At 38.8% G+C, this 23080-nt stretch overlaps 1 protein-coding gene across 1 annotated transcript in view; it reads right to left on the bottom strand.

Annotated features, from left to right (window-relative positions):
* Positions 1-21420, bottom strand: part of LOC126457007 (uncharacterized) — a 35116-nt gene extending 13696 nt beyond the window's left edge. Inside the window, exons 1-6 of the mRNA XM_050092974.1 lie at positions 21303-21420; positions 19432-20557; positions 17398-18049; positions 12933-13333; positions 4352-4469; positions 305-526 (exon numbers count right to left, since the gene is read on the bottom strand). Of these exons, the coding sequence (XP_049948931.1) occupies positions 305-526; positions 4352-4469; positions 12933-13333; positions 17398-18049; positions 19432-20162 (2124 nt within the window). The 5' untranslated portion in view covers positions 20163-20557; positions 21303-21420. The remainder of the gene's footprint in view (positions 1-304; positions 527-4351; positions 4470-12932; positions 13334-17397; positions 18050-19431; positions 20558-21302) is intronic.
* Between the last annotated feature and the right edge of the window lie 1660 nt (positions 21421-23080).

Below are 23080 nucleotides of genomic sequence, written 5' to 3'. Positions count from 1 at the left end.
ACACACATAGAAGGCCAACCTTCTGAGTTCAGTTTTCCAAAATTATTTCAAATGTTCAAAGAAGACACACTTTATACAGAAAAACACAATGTGGTTGGTTGTTGAAAGATGTTTGAGTAATAACAGCCTGTACAGAAATCACTCTCTCGTTTTTGAATGAAACATAATACTTTGTTCAATATTATAATCCACAAACAAAAACAACACAGCTATCATATTCCCAAGTAATCATAACAAATTAGTAAATTACCTGAAAAATTCAAATATCATTAATGTATCTTATCAAGTGTCCTAAAACACTTACCATTCCAGCACAGTTAGTCACACCAATTATACTAAGCAGACTAGATGATTCTGATTCCGAGTAGTTGTATATTCGCACATAATCAGCTAAGTAGAAGTATGGCACAATAAACCAAGTGAACAGAATAATAGTCGACCAAGACATTAGGAAAAAGTGCCATTCTAGAAACATTGAGAAATCTCCCATAACTTTCATCATTTCAAGAATATCCGAATACCATTTCTGAAAATAAACAGTACTACTGTTAGTATGTTAACAATTTGAGTTATTAATTTGTAAGTGTTTTCAAAATACAGCACTCCCTAGCAGTTAGATAATTTCTGTAAGTAAATGCACTCATACTGTACACATGGACAAAATTTTCTATGTAACTGTATTTAACAACCGAGAATAATCAAGTGTTATTGGTATGCATAGTTCATCAATCAACACAGAAAAGGTATTGTGTTCTGGATTACTTTTGTTTAGGCAAGTTCTCAAAAGTTAAAAATCTTTGATATGCTTCCTTCTACAAAAATCTACTTCAGCTGTGAAGCTATGGTGGTTTACTGTCAAAATTATGGTAGAACAAATGTTGAGAACAGAATGGAAAAGGCTCCTATCATAGCATAAAAATGTCCTAGGCAAAGTCAGAGATGTTAAAGAAAGAAAGTAGCTGTTTGACTTACCTAGCAGCTTCAAAGACCAGTAAATCAAAACATCTTGACATATTCGCACTTTTTTACGAATTAACCTTACTTCCCCAGCACAGTGTGCTCTGTTAACTGCAAGATGTTGGCACGCCAGCATCTTGCAATTTATAGGCTAAAGTATCTGATCTTGTGCCCAAAATCCAAAAGATTCACTAGCAATCTATAATATTATATAGCTCATGAGTAAACATGTAATTGCTAAAAAAAGTTTTCTGGCGGGGATAAAATTTCTGGGCGTGTATTTGTTCCTTGGGGGATTCTAAAACTATTCTTTTTTATTTCTGGGTGGTGGGGGCTGATTTTTCCCCAAGAGGGCCATTTCTCCACCAAATCCACCTCTTGTTATATGGTGAGGGGTTTAAGAACAGACAGACACCAATCTGTGTGCTTCTAGAGAGTGGCATGTATCTACAAGGGGTATTAAATAACTAATGCAACACATTTTTTTCTGAAAGCAGGTTGGTTTTGCTTGAAGGTCTCTCGGGCATGCAGCTGGGTTGACTGGTCATTGTACAACGTTCTACAACGACCAGTCAACCCAGCTGCATGCCCGAGAGACCTTCAAGCATCTCATTTGCCGGGAAAATCTACGAAGACAGGTTGGTTTTATTCATGATTCCAACACACCATATTATTTCCCACTCTTTTGGCTGCAAAACCTTATTTTTCAACAGAATCTCGGTTCATGGTGATGGCCTTACGCAACTTTACTAGGAGAACACGTATGCCCGAACTGTACCACTCTACTGGTCAATATCAGAGCCTGTGTCTTGCTGCATAAATAACCTCCCCAATCATCCACGTACTGCATCCCACAGAGTGCATCCCCCTTAATTCTTTATGGTATTCTGTTAGGTGGTGAGGAACACAGTGGGCACACACCTTTGAATACGTCAACTGGTGGACGATTGTGACAGCATTAGCAACAAAGACATCCAGCTGAGCAGGAAGGTATTTGACTGTGATCCACTGACTGTCTTGAATCAGAATGTCCACATGTTCCAGCACTGCAGGAGTCACAGAAGTGTGCGGACAGCTGGCACGCGGGAGATTGGACAGGTTTGCATAACCTCGTTGCGATGATGACAGATGTCTCACCTAACGACTCACCATGCTTTTATTTAGTGACAGGTCTCTATAGACATTACAAAAGTGCCTATGAATATATGTGATGACATGGCTTTCTGTGAAAACAAATCCACTGACAGCTCACTGCTTGGAACACACCTCCATTACAGAAGCCACTTTGAAGGCTATGTAGAGTGCCTCCACCTACTGGAATCACAAAACTATAGGGTCTGAAGCAGGAATATTCTATGACGTCCCACAAAATTCCACATTTTTTTCAACTGAAACTGACAAAAAATAAAAAAAAGTATTGCATTACTTATTGAATGCCCCTTGCACTATAGGAAGTATCCGAGAGTGGGGATAGATGCATCCTAAATTTTCAGGACATATTGTGTCATACTGCAGGACGTGACAAATGCCATGCTTGATGACATGATGGCATGTCTCAAGTTACATCACATGGCATCATGTATCCCAATACTTCACGTAACATGATGCATTATATTAAATGACATGGATACTAAAACTACTGAGTAAAAAAATGTGACTATGTCAAGATGTTTTGAATGAAATGTCTGAAGTTGCCAAATAAGTCAAAAAGCTAGTTCCCTTCTTTTACGTCCCTAACTCTGCCAAGGACATATTTGCTTTTTTGTGCTACAGTAGGAGCATTTTTCATTCTGTTTATATTTGCTTAAATACTTAATACACTTCAAAATGAGTTTTACTGACTTGTCATACAATGAAAAATCTGGAATGTAATGACAACAATATGAAAAGGCTACATTGCTTCTGACCACATAGAGAAGGCATTGAACAGCAGACAGGCACATTGAATAAAAGGCTGCTAGACACTATTATCTATATAAGTTTTTCATCATAAGTCCTTCATTATAACAAAACAAAGTGTGCCCACACACACACACACACAAATCATGGTGAGTAGCAATCTATCCTTTTCATATTGTTGTACTAACTCCTAACTGACAAGGTGAGGCAATGCCATAGGGATCACTGATTTACTTCAGACTTTGTACATCTTTAGTAGGCCATTAAAACAACAAAATGTGTAAGCAGTAAGGTGCACGACTCTGGCAAATCAGAGAAAATTGCAAGAGAAGTTTTATTTGTCAACTATGTAAGTGATTTATCTGTGCAAGGTACTGGCAGTTAGAGGTCATTGAGGTCAAGTGGTTAGCTTTCAAGCTTTGCAAGAGAGTAGTGGACGAGGCGACAGTTCAAATCCTGCCAACACATTACTTAATTTATATGACATTTGAGAAGTAACATAAAAATGTGCATTTTCATGAAGCTGTAGTGAATTTCATATGTTATTTGACTATTTACTATTTTTAATTAAAATTTCAAGGATGAGGGACAGGCTTGGAAACTCCAAGTCAAACCTTGATAAATAATGATGTGAATGACATTATTCACAATCAGTAATACAGTAAGTCACACTGTGGCAACCACAAGAATAATATACAATTGCTAGTCAGATAAGCGTTCAACAACACACGTTGCAGGATGGTATTTGTCATACAGACAGGGAAGATGTAAATTGAAATGGCGTCTACTACATCGAATTAATGCAGTTTTGCCGCATTTACAAGGATGTTCACAGTTTCTAATGGAAAACACACCTCACTGACATTTTGAAAATTAAATAATATGAGCAGTGATGAAGAAAATAGATTAATAATTAAGTTTGAGTGGGAATCAAGCTGTCACTTCGTACACATTCGTCTTACAATGCTTGAGTGCTAATTACTTGACCACCATGAACGTTTGGCACCTATGGACAGAGACATAACAGATGGTAAAACTTCTCTTGTGATTTTCAAGGAATGCCAGAGTAGTGCACCTCACTACTTGCATATTATGTTGTTTTAATGGCCTACTAAAGATGTACAAAGTCTGAAGTAAACCTGTGATCCCAATGTCATGGCCTCCCATTGTGAGGCAAAAAAGGTGGGTGAATAAACTACCACATAACTGGCAAAAGGAGTATTTGATTTCAATAAACATGTGGCAGCTCAAACACTCTCTCATGCACAAGAAAATACAAAAACCATCATTTCCACTATTTTAATGCGTGATGTTGCTTTAGTATTATAAAAACTTTCTACAGGCAAAGTGGAAGTATGTTTCTCCTACACAACCACTGTTTACTGGTTGGTAAAGTACTCTCCAAATTATGAAAACTTTACAAAAGTAAGAACTTATTTAAAACTTTGCAACTGAATGGAAATGTATGCTAGTCACTTGATGTGAATACACTAACCTCTTCGGTTTCCTTTGCTATTGTTGTCATGGAATTCCGATAAATGTCCGGGCAGGATGATGCACGCAACCTATATTTATTGGTGTTGAGAGTAGCTCCTCGATACATGACAGAATTCCTGGAATAAACGAAACATATGTCAATAATGTTCATGAGCGTTAAGTATTAATCAACATATGGGAGGTGTGTGACCCCTCTCCCCTTTTGGATTTTGGAAAGCTTCAAAAAACTATGGTAATTTAATGCACACTGAATGACCAGCTTGCTCCTCAGAATACAAATATTTTTCAAATGAATCTGTCATTTGCCATAAGTGATTTATGGAAACCATCCAAAATTTTAATCTAGATTGTTGGTAATAGTTTTGACACTACTTTTCTGAAATGCAAGTTAAGTATCTTAGTCAATCTGTCATATCAATTACATGTACTAATTATATGACATTTGTTATTTATTTTAAGTCCAGAATCTAAGAATCAGCTAGTTTAACCTCTATAGTGATTTGAGAATTTCTGTGTAAATTCTAGAACCACTCAGCCTTCTACCGTCTCGAACACACAATATTCTGGATATGAATGTGAGATTGTAGAATCCTACCTACTGCACATCGCACGTTTGTGTGTGCAGGTGTAAAATCAGTCGGAGGAAGAAAGTAAACGCGGCAGTCGGATGGCACCGACAAGTACCTGTCGGGCAATCCATAGATGTTTTAGTGAGTGGGTAAGGAAGAAAGATCGAGTTTATATGCAGCTCTGTGCTTATTGTGTCATTGACTATTGTTAGTAAAACAAGAACAGTTTTAAAAGTACTCTTGTAGACTCTTGACGCAACCTTGTTAGAGGCATGACTCATTTTATGATTCATGTTAAGAAAGGTTATGGTATCCAAGCCAACTTCCTTTTAACTGTAACTCAATTTGTTTCTATCGTCCGACAGCACAAGAGACTTGCAGGAAGTTACAGATTAATGTGGAAAGTGAAATTTTATTGTGTATGGAGGTCAAATACATCATTAGTTGACGAAAAGTAAAGTTTGTACGTCTACTTATTTCATAAGTAGAACGAGTCTAAAAATTCCTGTACCTAGCGTTATTTGACGGAGAAGAAGTCAAGAGGGTTTCCAGCAGCCAGCTATTCGGTAAAGAAGAGTGGCTGCAAATACCAAGTAAGTCATCTCGTAAAAAAGTGGAAGGTGGTTTGGGGGACTAAGCTGATATAACCCAGATCCACACTCACACTTTAAGTCGTCAGAACATTAGACCTCAGACTGCAGAGTCACGACACACAACTATAAAAACCATACTGTGAAGGAGATATTTATGGTATTAAGAATTAACTAACATCAACACAATGAATTTTAAAATACTGATATCAGTATCATCCTGTTTAAGTGACAAGTAAGCAGGTAGTTCTACTTCTCATATATCATCCATTTCTCAAGATTTACAATGGAAATACAAAACACTCCAATTTACTTTCTTACAGTTGAAGTCAAGAACATACAATGTTATGACCTGGAAAGTCAACCTGGACCTTTGTCTTGTGGAAACAATACCTATGCCAACTAAACCACACAAATGTGCTTCAAAGCCTCACTTGACATAGCTGTCAGCTGCTCTCTTTTATGTTCTCTGTACTGTCTATCCAACAGGTGAAATTCATTACACATTTATACATTCATAAATCTCAGTGCTTTTAAATCTCCTTGATGTAAATACAGTTGTTTTGTCACAAGCACAACTTGACAAAAAACTGTTTTGAATATGGTACACAACAGAAAGACATTATGAAAAATAAGTTATGTTTACATTATGCACATAACAGTTTTGGACTGTGACAGAGTTAGGCTATTAAATGTAGTAACTGCAAATCAAGCACAAAATGAAAAGATGAGTAACACACTGTGAACATGATTTCTTCCTCTTTTTACAGCTAATGAATGAATGGAAAGTTACAGAATGTTGTGCATGTTGGAAAATGTGGCAAATACAGGTATGTCTTATTCATTTTCACTATAGCATCACACTCATCCATATTTATGCAAAGTTGTGAGTAATTTGTATTTTTTGTTTATATGTAAACTTTCAGATAAATAAAATCACATTTTGTAAAATGAAACTATGTATACCTCACAGCATGAAATTTGGAGCTGTCTCTATGAATTTACCAAGTATATATATACTATATATGACACAGATTAACAAAAACCAAAATATAATCAAGAACTGCATTCTTAAATTGCTAATGTCTGAAAGAAAAGACACAAACATATAAATATGTACATATATGTGCCTTGATGGCGAAATGATATCTTCTGTGGGTATGCACTCACTCGTCTGAACCCTTGCGGGACTCAGCTGAATAACTGTGAGCAAACAGGGGATAATGGACAGAGGACACTACATCTGCAGTATGCAGCATGTGAGAATTTGAGCTCGGATGGCCAAGGAGGTTAAGGCAACCAATCTAGAGAGGCCGAGCACCTGTTTTTGAGTCCTAGTCGAGCACAAACTTTCACATGATGCCGTTGCATTTAATGCAATGCCCATATGCAGCTGTGATCTGTGAATTTCTATTTCATTCTATATATACAGCTGCTGAATCGTAGAAATGGACAGCATACATACAAATTTGTACCATACATAATGTTTGAAAAAAAAAAATAATAAACATTCTCCATGACCCTCTACAAATCATCTGGAGGTGAGCTTTTGGAAAATGATATCAAGAAATGACAAGTTTTGGGTAGTAAATACATGACCACAATGACAGTCATTTGCAACAGCGACCAAAATGTTGGTCTGCAGAACAACATGATGATACAGTCTCACACAAAAAAGAAGTTTTATTGAAGATGGCAACGGCTGAAGAAGCCTACAATCACACACAACTTGGATTGCCACATATTAGTTACTGGGAGAAACTTGCATCTATTTAGAGTGATGAGATGAAGTTCAAAGGCTTGGATACTGCTGATGGTTTCCTAAATGTACATTATCTTGGAAATCAATACATGACTTGTATTAAAAGTAATAACTTTACTGTGTTACCACATTGTTACACAAAAGTGAAATGCAATTGACGTGGAAGTAATAACCAGTTCCACAAACTCCATTGACACAATGTTTTCGATGTTGTTGTTGTTGTTGTTGTTGTTGTCTTCGTGTTCAGTCTGAAGACTGTTATCCTGCAGCCCTCCATACTAATCTATCCTGTATAAGCCTCTTCATCTCTGAATAACTACTGCAATCTACAGCCTTTTGAACCTGCTTACTGTATTCACCTCTTGATGTCACTCTACACTTTTTACCCCCCACACTTCCCTCCAATACTAAATAGCTGCCTCAGCATGTGTCCTATCAACCTATCCCTTCTTCTAGTCAGATTGTGCCACAAATTTCTTTCCTCCCCATTCCTATTCAGTACCTCCTCATTAGTTACATGATCTACCCAACTAATCTTCAGCATTCTCCCCTAGCACCACATTTTAAAAGCTTCTATTCTCTTCTTGTTTAAATTGCTTATCATCCATGTTTTACTTCCATCTATGGCTGCTCTCCATACACGTAGTTTCAGAAAAGACTTCCTAACACTTAAATCTATATTCAGTGTTAACAAATTTCTCTTCTTCAGAATTGCTTTTCTAGCCGTTGCCAGTCTGTATTCAATATCTTCTCTACTTTGGCTATTTCAGGCAAAATAAAAAATTAACCAACACACAGAAAAATGTAATACATTAAAACTTAATGAAGTCTAAGACTTTTTTTTTTTCTTCTGATGCATTATTAACCAGCTTAGCACCCTTGACTTCACTCGCATACGCTGTATGGTCTGCACAGATTCTTTTTTTTTTTTTTTTTTTTTTTTTCCTCCTTCAATTGAATTTTTATGTTATTCAAGCCAATTGTGGCCAGAGAAGTGAGGTCTTGTCTTTTCCAAACGTACATCTGACCAAAAAGCAATTCTGGCAGCCGGAGTCCAAGATTTTTTAAAATCATACCTTCACTTGTGTTCTTGTGGGGATATTTCCATAAAAACTTTCATCCCCTAACATATATTTCTTCATTCGTAACAGAGAAGAATTCACATTTTTAATAGATTTAGCTTTAGAGTCTTTTAATATAATGAAATATTTTCTTAAGAATTTTCATCCTCCATGTCACACCTTAAAGGATACAATTTCTAAAAACAGTGAAACAAGTATTTTTTTATTTCTAACTGAGAAGCAAGTATAAATTTTCATCAATTTACCTGTGAAAATGGTTTCATAATGAAATAATTTCACAAAACTTTTCATCCCCCGTTTCAGTCCCTTAGGGTGTTGAATTTCCAAAAACAATGAAACACGCATTTTTTTTTTTTTTTTTTTTTAATTTCTAAGCGAGAATCAAATACCAGTTTTCACTGAGGTAGCTTTAAAAATACTTTAGCAGTTTTTTAATAATGATTTCCAATTTTCGTACTTCTAGCTTCAAAATTGCCTTAATAGTGACATATTTTCAAAAAGCCTTTTATCCCCTATTCCACCTCCTTAGAAGTGGAATTTTCATATAGTCCCTTCTTAAACAATGCTTACAGTGTAAGATCCACATCCTTTGCAAACTTCAAGTTTCTATCCTCAGTGGTTTCGGCCGTGCGATGAAGTCAGTGAGTGAGTCAATCAGTTGGGACATTGCCCTTTATGTATATTACTATTCACATCGTTTGAGCTATTAATATTTCACTACATTCATAAATAATATTTTCTTCAAACTTTTAATTTTTTCTCAGATTCAGCATAAGGAATGTTTGTTCTTTTTTGTAGAATGTGGTCCATATGCGCCAAGCTGGAATTACAGCTCTGAACTCTTCAAAGTGCTGCTCTACCAACTGATTTATGTCCCCACACAAATATAAACATTTGATAAGTTTTAAAATCATGAGTGAAGTATACTTCAAAAGTACACACAGAAAGGTAAAGAGAAACATATTCAAATCCCAGTCTGACAAAGTTTTCACCCATTACAAATGTTTACTTGAATGAACCCATTTTCTGCTCTGTATTGTAAATTCCTTTACATATATGATTGGCAATTTCAATTGTTAGGTCATCCATAAGCAAAACATTGTAAATACTATTAAGCCACTATACATAATTGATAGACACTCAACAGAAGGGAAAGCATGGCGACTGCATGGGATTGTTTCAAATAATATATTTATACTACATATATATTTTTGCTCGAGAATGACCTAAAGGTGGAAACTGTCCAATCACAAACATAAATAAATGTGTCTACAGCCTAATGTAGAAGATATCTTCATTCAAATATTTTAATAAAAGTGTGAAAAGAAAGATAAATGAATCTGTATTAGAGGGTCACCATTTAAGATTTTACCAAATGATCACTGGTATGGAAGAAATAATCAGTTCCACAAACTTCATTAACATATTTCAGATAATGTGATATGACAGAACTTTTGTTTTACAATTTTCCATTTGTTACTGTTAAAATCTCAGCAGTTTAGAAATTGGCCAAGTTGTGTGTTTACAGTGAACATTTAAAGAAACAGCCTTGTGAAAAGAAGGAAATTCCACTTTAAGGTTTTCACTGATGGTATTTTTTTAACATTTTCACAAACAGGTAATTCAATAAAAATGTTTCTTATCGCCTTGTTCAAATTTTGATAATCAATTATTTTCACAAAAGACTATTTGCAATTGTTTAGGCACTGATGGTATGATTGGAATGTTTATAAATGACAAGATACTGTGCATCAATGTAATATCTGATGATGGCCGTACCAAAACACATCATGAGCAGTGAAAAGGAAGGAAAATTTTTGGCAACTAGGCAAGTGCAATTGATTAGTGCCAAATGTAATCGCAGAGCCCAAAAAAGACTTCTGGTCTACAGGGATGTTTACAATAAGTTTGGAGAATATATCTAAGGCCATGCTTCCACTAGTAAAGAATTTCATGAAAGTCAACCAAGCATCAGCTGTTCCAGAACAAGTCAATGCTGTGCATACCACAAGCAAAAAGGATCAGGCACGTGACTTAGTGTGAGACAGAGTTTTCCTTAGGCATTCAAAGCCTCCAGTACATTTGATTTTGTCTGTGAAAAAGATCTGCTCCCAATGGATTCCAAACTATTGGCCAAAGCTCAAAAACAAGCTAGTGTCAACTTACATTAGGAAATACCTAAAAAATGTGACCATCAAGAGATGAAAACTGGATATGTTCATATGATCAGGAACCAATGTAGCACTCAACTGTTTGGGTGTTCAAAGGGGAACCAAAACCAACAAAAGCAGTTTGCTCGTGAGGTACTTCCAAGAAAACAGTCACTTGTTTCTTTGGTTGCACTGGACAGGTCAGACCACTGCTTTAGGAGATCAAAGAACAGTAAATGCTTAATGCTATATAACCATTTGCTTGCCACAAGCCTTTGATGAAGTCATGAAAAACAACCAGAAATGTCACATCATTATTCATCAACACAATGCCAGCAGTCACAAAGCACGTCAAGTAACTGATTGGGAAATCATCAAATTATTGTCTAATTGCCTATTTTCATCAGATATATCATTTAACAATTTAATTTTGCTGTCATAATACTACAGAAAAAGTGTGGACAGAGATTTTAATCAGCTTAAAAAGCTATTCAATCCTTCCTAAACCAAGTTTTTGAGATAGCAACATGTTTCCACAACTGATTCTAATGCATGGAAAAGTATATAAATTTTGCAGACAAATATGTTGAGAGAGAATAAAATTGCTTGTATCAAAAAATGTCTTTCTTTCACTATTTTTGTAAAAACTTGCAAGGCTGTCCTCATACACATTTACCTTCAGAGCGAGTGACCACAATTTAAAATTTTTGATTCATATTCTATGTTGTTGTAGTATCCATTCATACAATTTTGGTACAATAAAAAATATTTATCTAGGGACATGTGGAATTATCCTGTGTGAATGGAGCATATAACCAGAAAAAAAGCCTGATGGACTGCTGATGACTCACTAAAGCTAGCAAAGTTTTCATTCTCTTCTGTGCGCGCCTGTCAATGACTCAGTGTTTCTGCTATTCAGTGAGTAGTCTCCTTTACTGCTAAATTATTTGGACTCTGCTTGTACTTAGTATATAAAAACATGGTAAACTGGAAGTAAATTGTGATTCTTGAGTTTCTCCCGGCGTATTTGATAATCAAAATATCCACGGGTATGCTGCCGGTCTATAGTGTCCAACGGGCACAATATTTCGGCGATCAAACATGTCGCCATCATCAGGTGAACTGACGTTTCCAGTCCGGATACATTGGGTACGCCTGTTCCACCACGTACAACAGCGACTGTTAGCCATCCATTTCCGTGGGTAAACGAATCATTGATGTCGATGCTGAAGTTCAGTCTGCATCCACAAAAGACTGCAGGTCCGTCCAGTAGAGCATGTGCAGCGACAGATTTGATCATATTCTTTTTCTTGTCGGCGGCAGATGTGGTCATTTCAACATTTTCAATTGTTTTATATATTGTCTGTCTTGCACGACGCTGCCAACATGCCATACAGAAGATCTCGTCGTCGTGCAAGACAGACAATATATAAAACTATTGAAGACGTCGAAATGACCACATCTGTCGCCGATAAGAAAAAGAATACCATCAAATCTGTCGCTGCACACTCTCTACTGGACGGACCTGCAGTGTTTTGTGGTTGCAGACTTAACTTCAGCATTGACATCAATGATTCGTTTACCCACGGTAACGGATGGTTAACAGTCGCTGTTGTACGTGGTGGTACAGGCGTACCCAATGTATCTGGACTGGAAAGCTTCGTTGATCGTGACATCATAGCCTATCTTTGCTCAAGGCCATCTTGGCAGCGCGCCAGCTACTGAAGACTGACAAACAGCGGACGCGGGCACCTAGTATGACTAGTGCCCGCGTCCGGGATAACTCTCCGCTGGCACTGTGAAATATTCTAAGTCCCTTATCTGTCGCCGCGCCAGTGCGCGGCTATTAAAGCGAGCGCTGCCCGCGGAGCGGATCATTCGCGCTGCTGCTGCTGCACAGGCAACTGCATTGAACGCTGCCAACATGCCATACAGAAGATCTCGTCGTCGTGCAAGACAGACAATATATAAAACTATTGAAGACGTCGAAATGACCACATCTGTCGCCGATAAGAAAAAGAATACCATCAAATCTGTCGCTGCACACTCTCTACTGGACGGACCTGCAGTGTTTAGTGGTTGCAGAATTAACTTCAGCATTGACATCAATGATTCGTTTACCCACGGTAACGGATGGTTAACAGTCGCTGTTCAACACCACGGAGAAATGCGAATGATGGAAAAAAAAAAAAAAAAAAAATCACTTTCTGTGAGACAGACAATCTATACTAGCGCCTTCACATCACATTCCAAAACCTATGCATGGTTAAAACATGGTTATTTCATAAAACTGATACATTTTGTTCTATGTCTTAAAATACAAATGCATTTGGTTCCTGACGTAATCTGCATGACTGAATGTTGAGTAACAATGGAAAATAAATAACCATTAACATAAAGAGACAAAATGTAATAATAATTCTAACCTGTGGACACGAATCCCTCTCAGATAGTTGGTATGTGGGGCTGTAGGTGCAGTACAAATCTGCTTCTTGAAGTTTTGCTGGGTATCACGGATAGCTGGAACTGGATTACTTTGTGTTTTAACAACAACAGCATGAGAAGCTGCAGCTGAATTTAGTAATGGTGCAGCAGACGGGTCTTGACTTTCCACACGAGGTGCTTCTTTCTCCTTTTTCTGCCTCTTAATACGCATGGACATTGTGACAGGAACACGGGCATCAGGTGCCACCATATCTTGTGCTGGTAAGAGGTTTAAACCTTTGTCTGAAATGCTTCGGCATGTGAGCAGGCTTGGATAGTTTTCCAGTATCACATTAAAAATGCGTTTGTTGGCACTTAATGATTCCAGAACTTCCAATGGCACCTAATAAAGAAAGATGCACACTATACAAACACAGAATCAGAGTAACAATGAAGTTATGAACAGACCCTCAATACTTTCAATGAAATAATTAGCAACACGCGATTCAAATTATCTGAAAACAATGCAGATATATGGAGGTTAAAAATTATGGTAAAGTACTGAACACATGTTCAGTTTCCGATCATGCACAAAGTGTACTTATGAGTCATACATCTACAAAGTTTCAAAGCCTTGCATTAAATCAGCCTTTCATCTTCTGTTGTGAGACAACATGACAAACTGCCCAGAAAATCTTACGTAGAAACCATTAACACTAAGTACAGTTAAATAAATCCACAAGATGATGGAGGTATGCAAAGTGGAGAGCGTTGGGATCGATTCTAGTGTGTCCCATTAGCCTTATGAAATAACGAAAATGTAATCTGAGACATTTCTGTATGCAAATCACCTTGACATATAAGTGATGATTATATTTTGCACAGTAGTGGAAACAGAACATTAATTCAGTTCCTGCCAGTAATTATTAATCACAGTATATATGGCAGTGATACAAAGTCTACCCAGATACAGTATTACTTAACTAAATATTACAGCTCGCAAAGGATGCAACCTCAAATGACGACACACTAAAGACCTATATGACTTGGAATGGTCAGCGGCACTAAATTGTTTAAGCGTGTGTGTTTTAGGGAGGAGGGAGGGGGGGAGGATGAGAGAGAGGAGAGAGCATTTGTAATTGACTATATCTTTCTAACTTCTAGAATTTCTGTATGACACAGAAGGAGTTGTTGGGAAGGAACACATGTAACCAACATTTAAAAACACTTTTGCCCTCTGTCACCTTTTTCTTTATGGGCAGATTATCATAGATCCTGCTACCAATGAAAGTATTCTTATCTGCTTGCTGCTACCCTGTAAGTTTCCATATATAAAAGTTTCAATACAGTAACATAGAGTGAGTGCACACTTATATTTCCCAAAATAAAGCAATAACGCAATATCACCACCAAATATCAGCAAAGAAACAATGAGTTCCCTGAACATACTGATAGTGAATACTGACTTCGGCCTGTAACCTAATGATAATGCACAAACTGAAAGAAAACAGAACCTCATCAACAATGTTCCTTTGTGTAAGTATTAGTTTTGGGAATTAAGGTCATGGTGAAAGATTGATCTGTAGCACAGCCATCGGTCTAGGTTAGATTGGGAGGTGATTTGTTGTTAGTTGCCGAGGGCAATGGATGTGCATATGAAATCTTAGATATAGTGACATATTAACCTGTAGCACAGCCCAAGGTCTAGGTTACGTTGAAAGGTGATGGATTAGTTGTGAATTGGTGAAGCACCATCAAATGCATCAATTATTACCAATTTAAGTCCTATTTCATTTTAGAGTTATATGCCTATAAACACTGCAGACAGTGTGGAATTTATTAAAGTTCTTCAACTGGATTCTTAGATACTCTGTGGCATGTACACTCCTGGAAATGGAAAAAAGAACACATTGACACCGGTGTGTCAGACCCACCATACTTGCTCCGGACACTCCGAGAGGGCTGTACAAGCAATGATCACACGCACGGCACAGCGGACACACCAGGAACCGCGGTGTTGGCCGTCGAATGGCGCTAGCTGCGCAGCATTTGTGCACCGCCGCCGTCAGTGTCAGCCAGTTTGCCGTGGCATACGGAGCTCCATCGCAGTCTTTAACACTGGTAGCATGCCGCGACAGCGTGGACGTGAACCGTATGTGCAGTTGACGGACTTTGAGCGAGGGCGTATAGTGGGCATGCGGGAGGCCGGGTGGACGTACCGCCGAATTGCTGAACACGTGGGGCGTGAGGTCTCCACAGTACATCGATGTTGTCGCCAGTGGTCGGCGGAAGGTGCACGTGCCCGTCGACCTGGGACCCGACCGCAGCGACGCACGGATGCACGCCAAGACCGTAGGATCCTACGCAGTGCCGTAGGGGACCGCACCGCCACTTCCCAGCAAATTAGGGACACTGTTGCTCCTGGGGTATCGGCGAGGACCATTCGCAACCGTCTCCATGAAGCTGGGCTACGGTCCCGCACACCGTTAGGCCGTCTTCCGCTCACGCCCCAACATCGTGCAGCCCGCCTCCAGTGGTGTCGCGACAGGCGTGAATGGAGGGACGAATGGAGACGTGTCGTCTTCAGCGATGAGAGTCGCTTCTGCCTTGGTGCCAATGATGGTCGTATCCGTGTTTGGCACCGTGCAGGTGAGCGCCACAATCAGGACTGCATACGACCGAGGCACACAGGGCCAACACCCGGCATCATGGTGTGGGGAGCGATCTCCTACACTGGCCGTACACCACTGGTGATCGTCGAGGGGACACTGAATAGTGCACGGTACATCCAAACCGTCATCGAACCCATCGTTCTACCGTTCCTAGACCGGCAAGGGAACTTGCTGTTCCAACAGGACAATGCACGTCCACATGTATCCCGTGCCACCCAACGTGCTCTAGAAGGTGTAAGTCAACTACCCTGGCCAGCAAGATCTCCGGATCTGTCCCCCATTGAGCATGTTTGGGACTGGATGAAGCGTCGTCTCACGCGGTCTGCACGTCCAGCACGAACGCTGGTCCAACTGAGGCGCCAGGTGGAAATGGCATGGCAAGCCGTTCTACAGGACTACATCCAGCATCTCTACGATCGTCTCCATGGGAGAATAGCAGCCTGCATTGCTGCGAAAGGTGGATATACACTGTACTAGTGCCGACATTGTGCATGCTATGTTGCCTGTGTCTATGTGCCTGTGGTTCTGTCAGTGTGATCATGTGATGTATCTGACCCCAGGAATGTGTCAATAAAGTTTCCCCTTCCTGGGACAATGAATTCACGGTGTTCTTATTTCAATTTCCAGGAGTGTATTAAGTTACTTGCACATGCATCCAGTAAGTAGAGTGTCTACCCAATGGTTATGCAACAATTTTGCAGTCAAAATAATTCCAGTCACTGATTTGGCAATATTGTATGAAAAAAGCTCATAAAATTTGAAAGGGATATAAAATGATGTAACAAGTTTATATAATCAACAGGGTTATTCTGGGTTAATGTTCCTATCCTTACACACTCTCCTAAGTCGGTTGCCCATTATTTATCCAACAATAAAAGTGGTGATCTCTACACCCCCCTCACCCCCCCCCCCCTCCCTGCCACCAAATAATCTGTAAAACAGAATAACTGGCAGTGAGTAAAAAACTAACTGACAACAGGAAAGAATACTGGGTAACAAGTAAGTTCATGCCAATAGTGCAGACCTGATACAGGGCAGATCCCAACCAAACAATTTTTATACACTTAATACATGGTTGAAGCTGTTGGATCAAGTAATCTGAATTTTAAGTTGACATAGTGGAATTACAGGGTTCATAATCCATCTAAATGACAGCTTAAAGAGAGAAACATGTCTATGGCTGAGATACCACCCCCCCCCCCCCCTCCCTTTATTGCTTCAATATTTGCACACAATATGACAAAATTTACAATCTAAAAACAATCACCATGCCAGTTGTATATGATTGCAGTAATAAATGTTGAGATCATATGTACTGAACGTGAAATAAATCAAATTTAAAGTGCTTAAAACACACACACACACACACACACACACACACACACACACACACACACACACACAGAGAGAGAGAGAGAGAGAGAGAGAGAGAGAGAGAGAGAGAGAGTACATCAAATTTTGTGACAGATGAAATTATTATTATAGCAAAGTCGAAGATTAACTGTACATAATAACAAAAAGCTTACTGACAGTTCAACTCCATTTCAGAACATGTTTCATGAAAATTGACAGAAGCAGAAAGAGACACAGGGCACAATTCACATAACGCAGAGATGGTTATTAAAAGACAACAATTCTTTCAAGAAAATTATACCAGGAATATATATAAATAATTGAATGCCCAACCATGAGGCAAACAATGCAGAAATTAAAGTGGTCACATCATAGTACAATAGATACTAAATAACATGCATCACAGACTGGAAGCAAAACAGTAAGGACACTGAAAACTAACCGTTTCGCTCTGTCGGACAAATGTTGGCAAGTTGACAACAGAGCTGTATACTGGAGTCTTCAAGCCATCTTCAGATTTATCTTTGGTGCCAGTTTCCAACTCTGGACCATCTGATGTTATATAAGTGGCTAGTGTTGTTAGTATGTATTCTGGTGTTTGGCCACTTTTTAACAGTTTACGAATTTCCTCAACACCAGGAAAGTCATTGGCTTCTGACCTGGCTGAAATTGACCCACAACTGGATGAGGTGCGCGCTGACTTGGACAGTGCAGACTGTTTCTGCTGTTCCAGTGTCCACCACTCTGGGTCACGCATCACTGCACCACAGACACACATGTTGAAGAAAGTTCCTGCCAGAAGCAGAGTCGTTCCCCTCCAACCATATGTCTCAATGAAGTAAGTTGTCATTGGAGCATAAACGAATGTTCCAGCACCAGTCCCACAGGCACCCAGACCAGTTGCCAAAGTCCGCTTCTTGTCAAACCAGTATGCAATACTTACAACTGCAGTCACATAGCACAGTCCCAGACCTAGGCCTGCTATCACACCAAACGTCAAGTACATCATCTCAATGGTGTTGCAAAAAGCACTCAGAGTAAATCCAAGGCCTGAAACGAGGCCACCAGTTATTGTCATCCAGCGACAGCCATACCTGTGATAATAATTACAGTGAAACTTTGGTTACATAACCACAAACATTACAGTAGATATTATTAATCAACAGAAAACCCAGGATAGGATATGAAGATAGCAGAAGCATTGAGAAGAAGACAGGCACAAACACCAGGATCATAAGACTGCTAAATTTACAGGTGATAATATTATGTGGAGCTTTGTAGTTCTTAACTCTAATCATGGTCTTTTATTTAAAAACTTAGGAGACTGCCACCCTTTCCTATGTGCTTGTCTGTTACAACTATCGAACCATTATAATATCAGTCACAATAGGAGACAGATACATCATAAACTTAGTACCTGATTTACATTAGAGTGATTTCAACCTAGATATTGCGTGTATTGTGTTTTGCAGTATTAAACGCCATAGAGCGGAACATGTGTTCAATATATAAATTTACGTTTCTCAATTTTCATTTCAGTGGATGCCAAAATAGTTCAAGAGAACCCCAACTGTCGGTGTTCACAGTTCTTCTCAAAATGGAGCTGGTGCTACGTCTCTAATGATTATGCTATTAAGTTTTCATAAGAATAGAAGAACAGGTGAGAACAAAAACATATGGAGCATTTAAGTTAATTCTGATGGACTAAGGACTGCCAACATCGCCTATGTAAGAATTGAAATTCCCAATCATCAAGAATGCCAAATGCTGAGTTACTTTATCAAACAACACACAGCTCAAAACTAAAGGTAAAATTTGTTTCATACATTCAGTGATTAACAGCTTCAATTTCCTTCCAAATTGATTGCATGAAACTACGATGAACATCATGTTCATCACAAAAATGTTGTTATAGTTTCCAATGTTAGAAAACAGGTAATAAAATAATATCTTAACATTGTGTCTGATGGTGATATTGTTCGAGTGGAGTTTCAATTACCAAAAGATGCGGGAGGTGGGCTACGGTCTTATTAAAAGAACTCTCACCCAGAATTTTCCTGTAATGATTTAGACGAACAACAGCAAATCTAATGCTGGCTGGTCACACGCACAAATTCTGAATATGCGACTAGTGTCTCAACCACAGCATTGTTCGATCCAAAGGCAATAAAGCCCAGCTATCTGACAACATCAACAAATCACCAGCCGCACAATTTTTTGAGCAATTTTTATGAAACATTTAAGAACTCATATACTTTGTTATGACTGATGTAGTAGGATATCTTAAGTTTTCTCAGCACAATATGATTCATGTTTTCACCTAGTTCTAGTCATTTTTAAAACTTAGCCATAAGCCCATTAGTGCACAGTTTATAACAGACACAATTCATTAAGGCATGAAATTGAAATCAACAGACAAAACACAAATATAAGATCTATGGATTTAAAACAATGCAAATTTCACTGTGGGACTCACCTGTCAACAAGTGCGCTTCCAATAGGCCCTGACAACAAAGGTACTGCCATGAAAAGACTTCCAATCCATGCTGTCTTGCTCTTACTTTCACCAAAGTGCTTGAGAAATTCTATATATAGCAGACCAAAAGAGAAGCTGATGCCATCAGCTATCATACTGATGACAAGAGATGAGGCCACCACCACCCAGCCCCAACCACCATCTGGAATTTTTGGTTTAGCTGGTTCTTCTTTGCTTGAGTGGCTGCTGCTACATATGCTGTCACGGTCATCATCACTATCTGGTTCCTTCGTACCTTCCTCAAATTTCACACCACCATTTCCCAAGCCATATGCTGGGTTTTCCGTGACCACCACTGAGCCATTCTTCTCTTCCGAGGATGTTAGTGGTGGTGTTTGTAGAGGTGACCAAGCAGGAGGTGGAGTGTGTGACTTTGTATCATGGGCCAAAAGAGGTGACGACTCAGGACAATCTCTCTCCTGTGACTTCTTTGGAGACCGTGAATTTATTACTACATTTTTCTCATCTTCTGGAGATGTCTCTTCTGGTGTCTGGAGAGCAGTTGATGGGGTTGGTGTCTCGTCAGATTCAGACTGGCTTATGCATGATCTTGGGGTAGCATACTTCGAAAGTGGGGAGGAACTTGCTGTTTGGTTATCCGATTCAGCTGCCTGTGGTACATCAGTCGATAGCAACTCTGAGGTGCCATCAAACACAGGAGGTGGTACCATGATTGAAAAGTCAAATGGCACAAATTTAAAAAAGAACCTTCAAAGTCACAAGGGCGCGGTAACTACAGGCACAAAATATTCAGGTACAACAAAGCAAAAACTGCTATGTAGATACTATTTACTAAAAACCTCTACTGCCTGCAATAGGCTCCATGCAACAATTTCCTTCCAATGAATTACTTAGTTGACTGAGAAGGCACACTGCTCAATCTAAAGGAATCTCACGAACAGTCTTTGTCCAACGTCTAGGCCAACCCTGTAGCAAGCTTGTCACACTGTTGCTCTCACGAGTTGTGTGTGGCAGGGCACTCATCAAGGAGAGAAGTTGTCTCCTTGGGTTACAGTAACCAAAGGCAGCAGACGCCACCATACGGTGTTTGTGCGTATAGATGAACCTGACACAAAAAAGCAAAAACATCAATCACTAACAAATTAATAAAAACTACGTGGAGCAAATTCATCAACAAATCTCTATTCGCTAAAGGGACATTTTCGTTTCTGTACATAAATAATACAAATATCTATCCGGGTATTCTATGCCTCCCATCCTCACAGTAATTATCATTTGGAGTTTATAATTCAGCTAAGTTACCGGTACGCACCAACAGAACATTTCTTGGCTCTCACATGCGGAAAAATGCACATAAACATCTATTACTGAAACAGCTATTACAACACACGAAAACAGTTCTTAATGTTTTAAAACTACGATCAATACAAAAAATTTCATAACCTGACAGAATTGGCAATTTATGTCGAAGAAGGCCGGTCTACACAGCACTGTAGCTCCTATGGTAAAGCATATTTTTCCTAAAGAAATATGTTCAAAAATATTAATCAAAAACTACTGTAAATGGTGATATTGTACCTTCCACAGAATGTCGACATAATGTTTACAAACATACAGCTACCAGCACGCATCACAGCGCTTTGTTTTCAAACAAGCACGAAAGCGAACTGCAAAGATCCCCGCCATAGAATGAACATTACACGGCGCTGCTGGCAGCGTACGCGTAAGGCGCATCCAGAGACTCACATATTTCTTTCCGCAATCAATTATAAATTACGGTATAATTTATCGCAATATACGATTTATTATCTAAGGAAAATGTGTTTATAAACACTATAATTAAAACTCACAGTAGAGGCCGACGACTGAGGAAGTTCCACACACAAATGTTATCACCACCAAAGTTCTTCTTGCTCTGCGAAAGCAGGCAGACGACTAAATGGAAAGGGGTTCGCTACTCACGTCGACTGTGCTGCCACCACTTCCTAGTGAAGTTCATGCCGGACAAAACCGACTCAAACCGGTTAAGGATCCAAGTACTGCAGCATGAGATGTATCGACATGTCTCCTGGCTTTGTTGTTGTGTTACTTATCAAAAATAAAATTTGACGTACTGTGTATGTTTCACGGACTCTGTACACATTGAGAAATATTGAGAAATTTTGTTATTGGTAGTGCGTAAAGTGAGGAGGAAGTGCCGGTCAGTTCGAATGAATTTTTTCCTCTGACATTAACCAACGCGAAAGGCTATGACATAGTTTCTGAAACACAAAAAATATGTTTGAATTTCAGGAAGCTTTTCGTATACAAGAATCGGCTACTCGATTAGAGGTATACAGTATTGGCGACTAAACTTAGAAGTAAAATTAGACTTAGTTTATGTAGATTACGGTACATATTTCTTCGATTCATGAAATGTTGGCGTCACTTTAGTTTTAAATCAGCAAAATGATATAGTTGTCAAGACGTTATGTTCTCGAACTAAGACCGAACAAAAGGGTTTTATTAAACAGTAAGCACAACAGAACAGCTACCGACTCGTGTAGCTATGGGTTACCGTTCCGGGTGACCATCTCGTCTCGCAGCTTTTCTTCAACCCTTTATCCATTCCGAATGACAAGAATCACGTTTCCGCCATAGATTCAGAAATAGAATCCGATTAACTAGGTGGGACATAGTCGTTAGATTTAATGAAATTAACTAAACGAATTAGACGACACTGAGGAAACGTGAATGAGCACAAATATTCCATCAACGATTTGTTCGAGAACAGGCTTAATCAGTACACATTCTACTTATGTCTTGTTTTATTATCAAAAACATCAGTAAATAAATACCGATTATCATATTAAATAACTGTGTGCATAAAAAGCATTCATTGGTCTTGTCTGAAAATGTAATCTTGTAAATAAACATCACTTTCAAAAAAATCATCATCTTAGTTTTTAGGTATGTATGTCATTTTAAGACATATTCTGTCACTGTTAAATAGAATTTTTTTTTTTAAGTAAGAAATGGGAACAAAAAGTCTGTTGTGATCTAGATCATTAGTGTTAACCTGCTTATCATTAGTTGAATTTACGCGAATCAATAACATCTGTGTGTCACTACGTTTACAAGCGACTGATTTTCAGAAAGACGAAAACCGAATTTCGGAAACCGTTTTCCGCTGTCGTGTTCACATGTTAATGTCTGAAGAGGATTTTTTAGCCCAGTTAAATATGGCGCCTGCAAAACAGCTGATACAGTTTATGATTTAGTCAGCATAATCGCTATTTCTCTTCAATTAGACGAGGTGTGAACAGCTTCAGTCATGAAGCCACTCGGTCCATTTTAGCTGAAAATTTGTAAAAACAAGACGAAACCTGTAAGCCTAAGCACGTTTCAAAACCGCTTGCGTTTACCTGGGAGCGAAATTCGATTGCGGAACCGGAAACCCGGCAACCAGAATCGAATTTCCAGAATCGATTTTGAAGTCTTTACGTGAGCACCCACAAGCGGCATTGGGTAATCGATTTACGAAATCCAGTTTTGGGAGCCCCATGTAAACGGGTGTATGTGTTGTGTACCAGACTTGGGGGTAACCAAGGTCTGTAGAAAAATAGAGGATAACTGTTTACAACGTGTA

This window comes from Schistocerca serialis, chromosome 2, assembly GCF_023864345.2.
Source record: "Schistocerca serialis cubense isolate TAMUIC-IGC-003099 chromosome 2, iqSchSeri2.2, whole genome shotgun sequence".
Taxonomy (NCBI): Eukaryota; Metazoa; Arthropoda; class Insecta; order Orthoptera; family Acrididae; genus Schistocerca; species Schistocerca serialis.
This window is presented reverse-complemented; position numbering and strand designations above follow the sequence as displayed.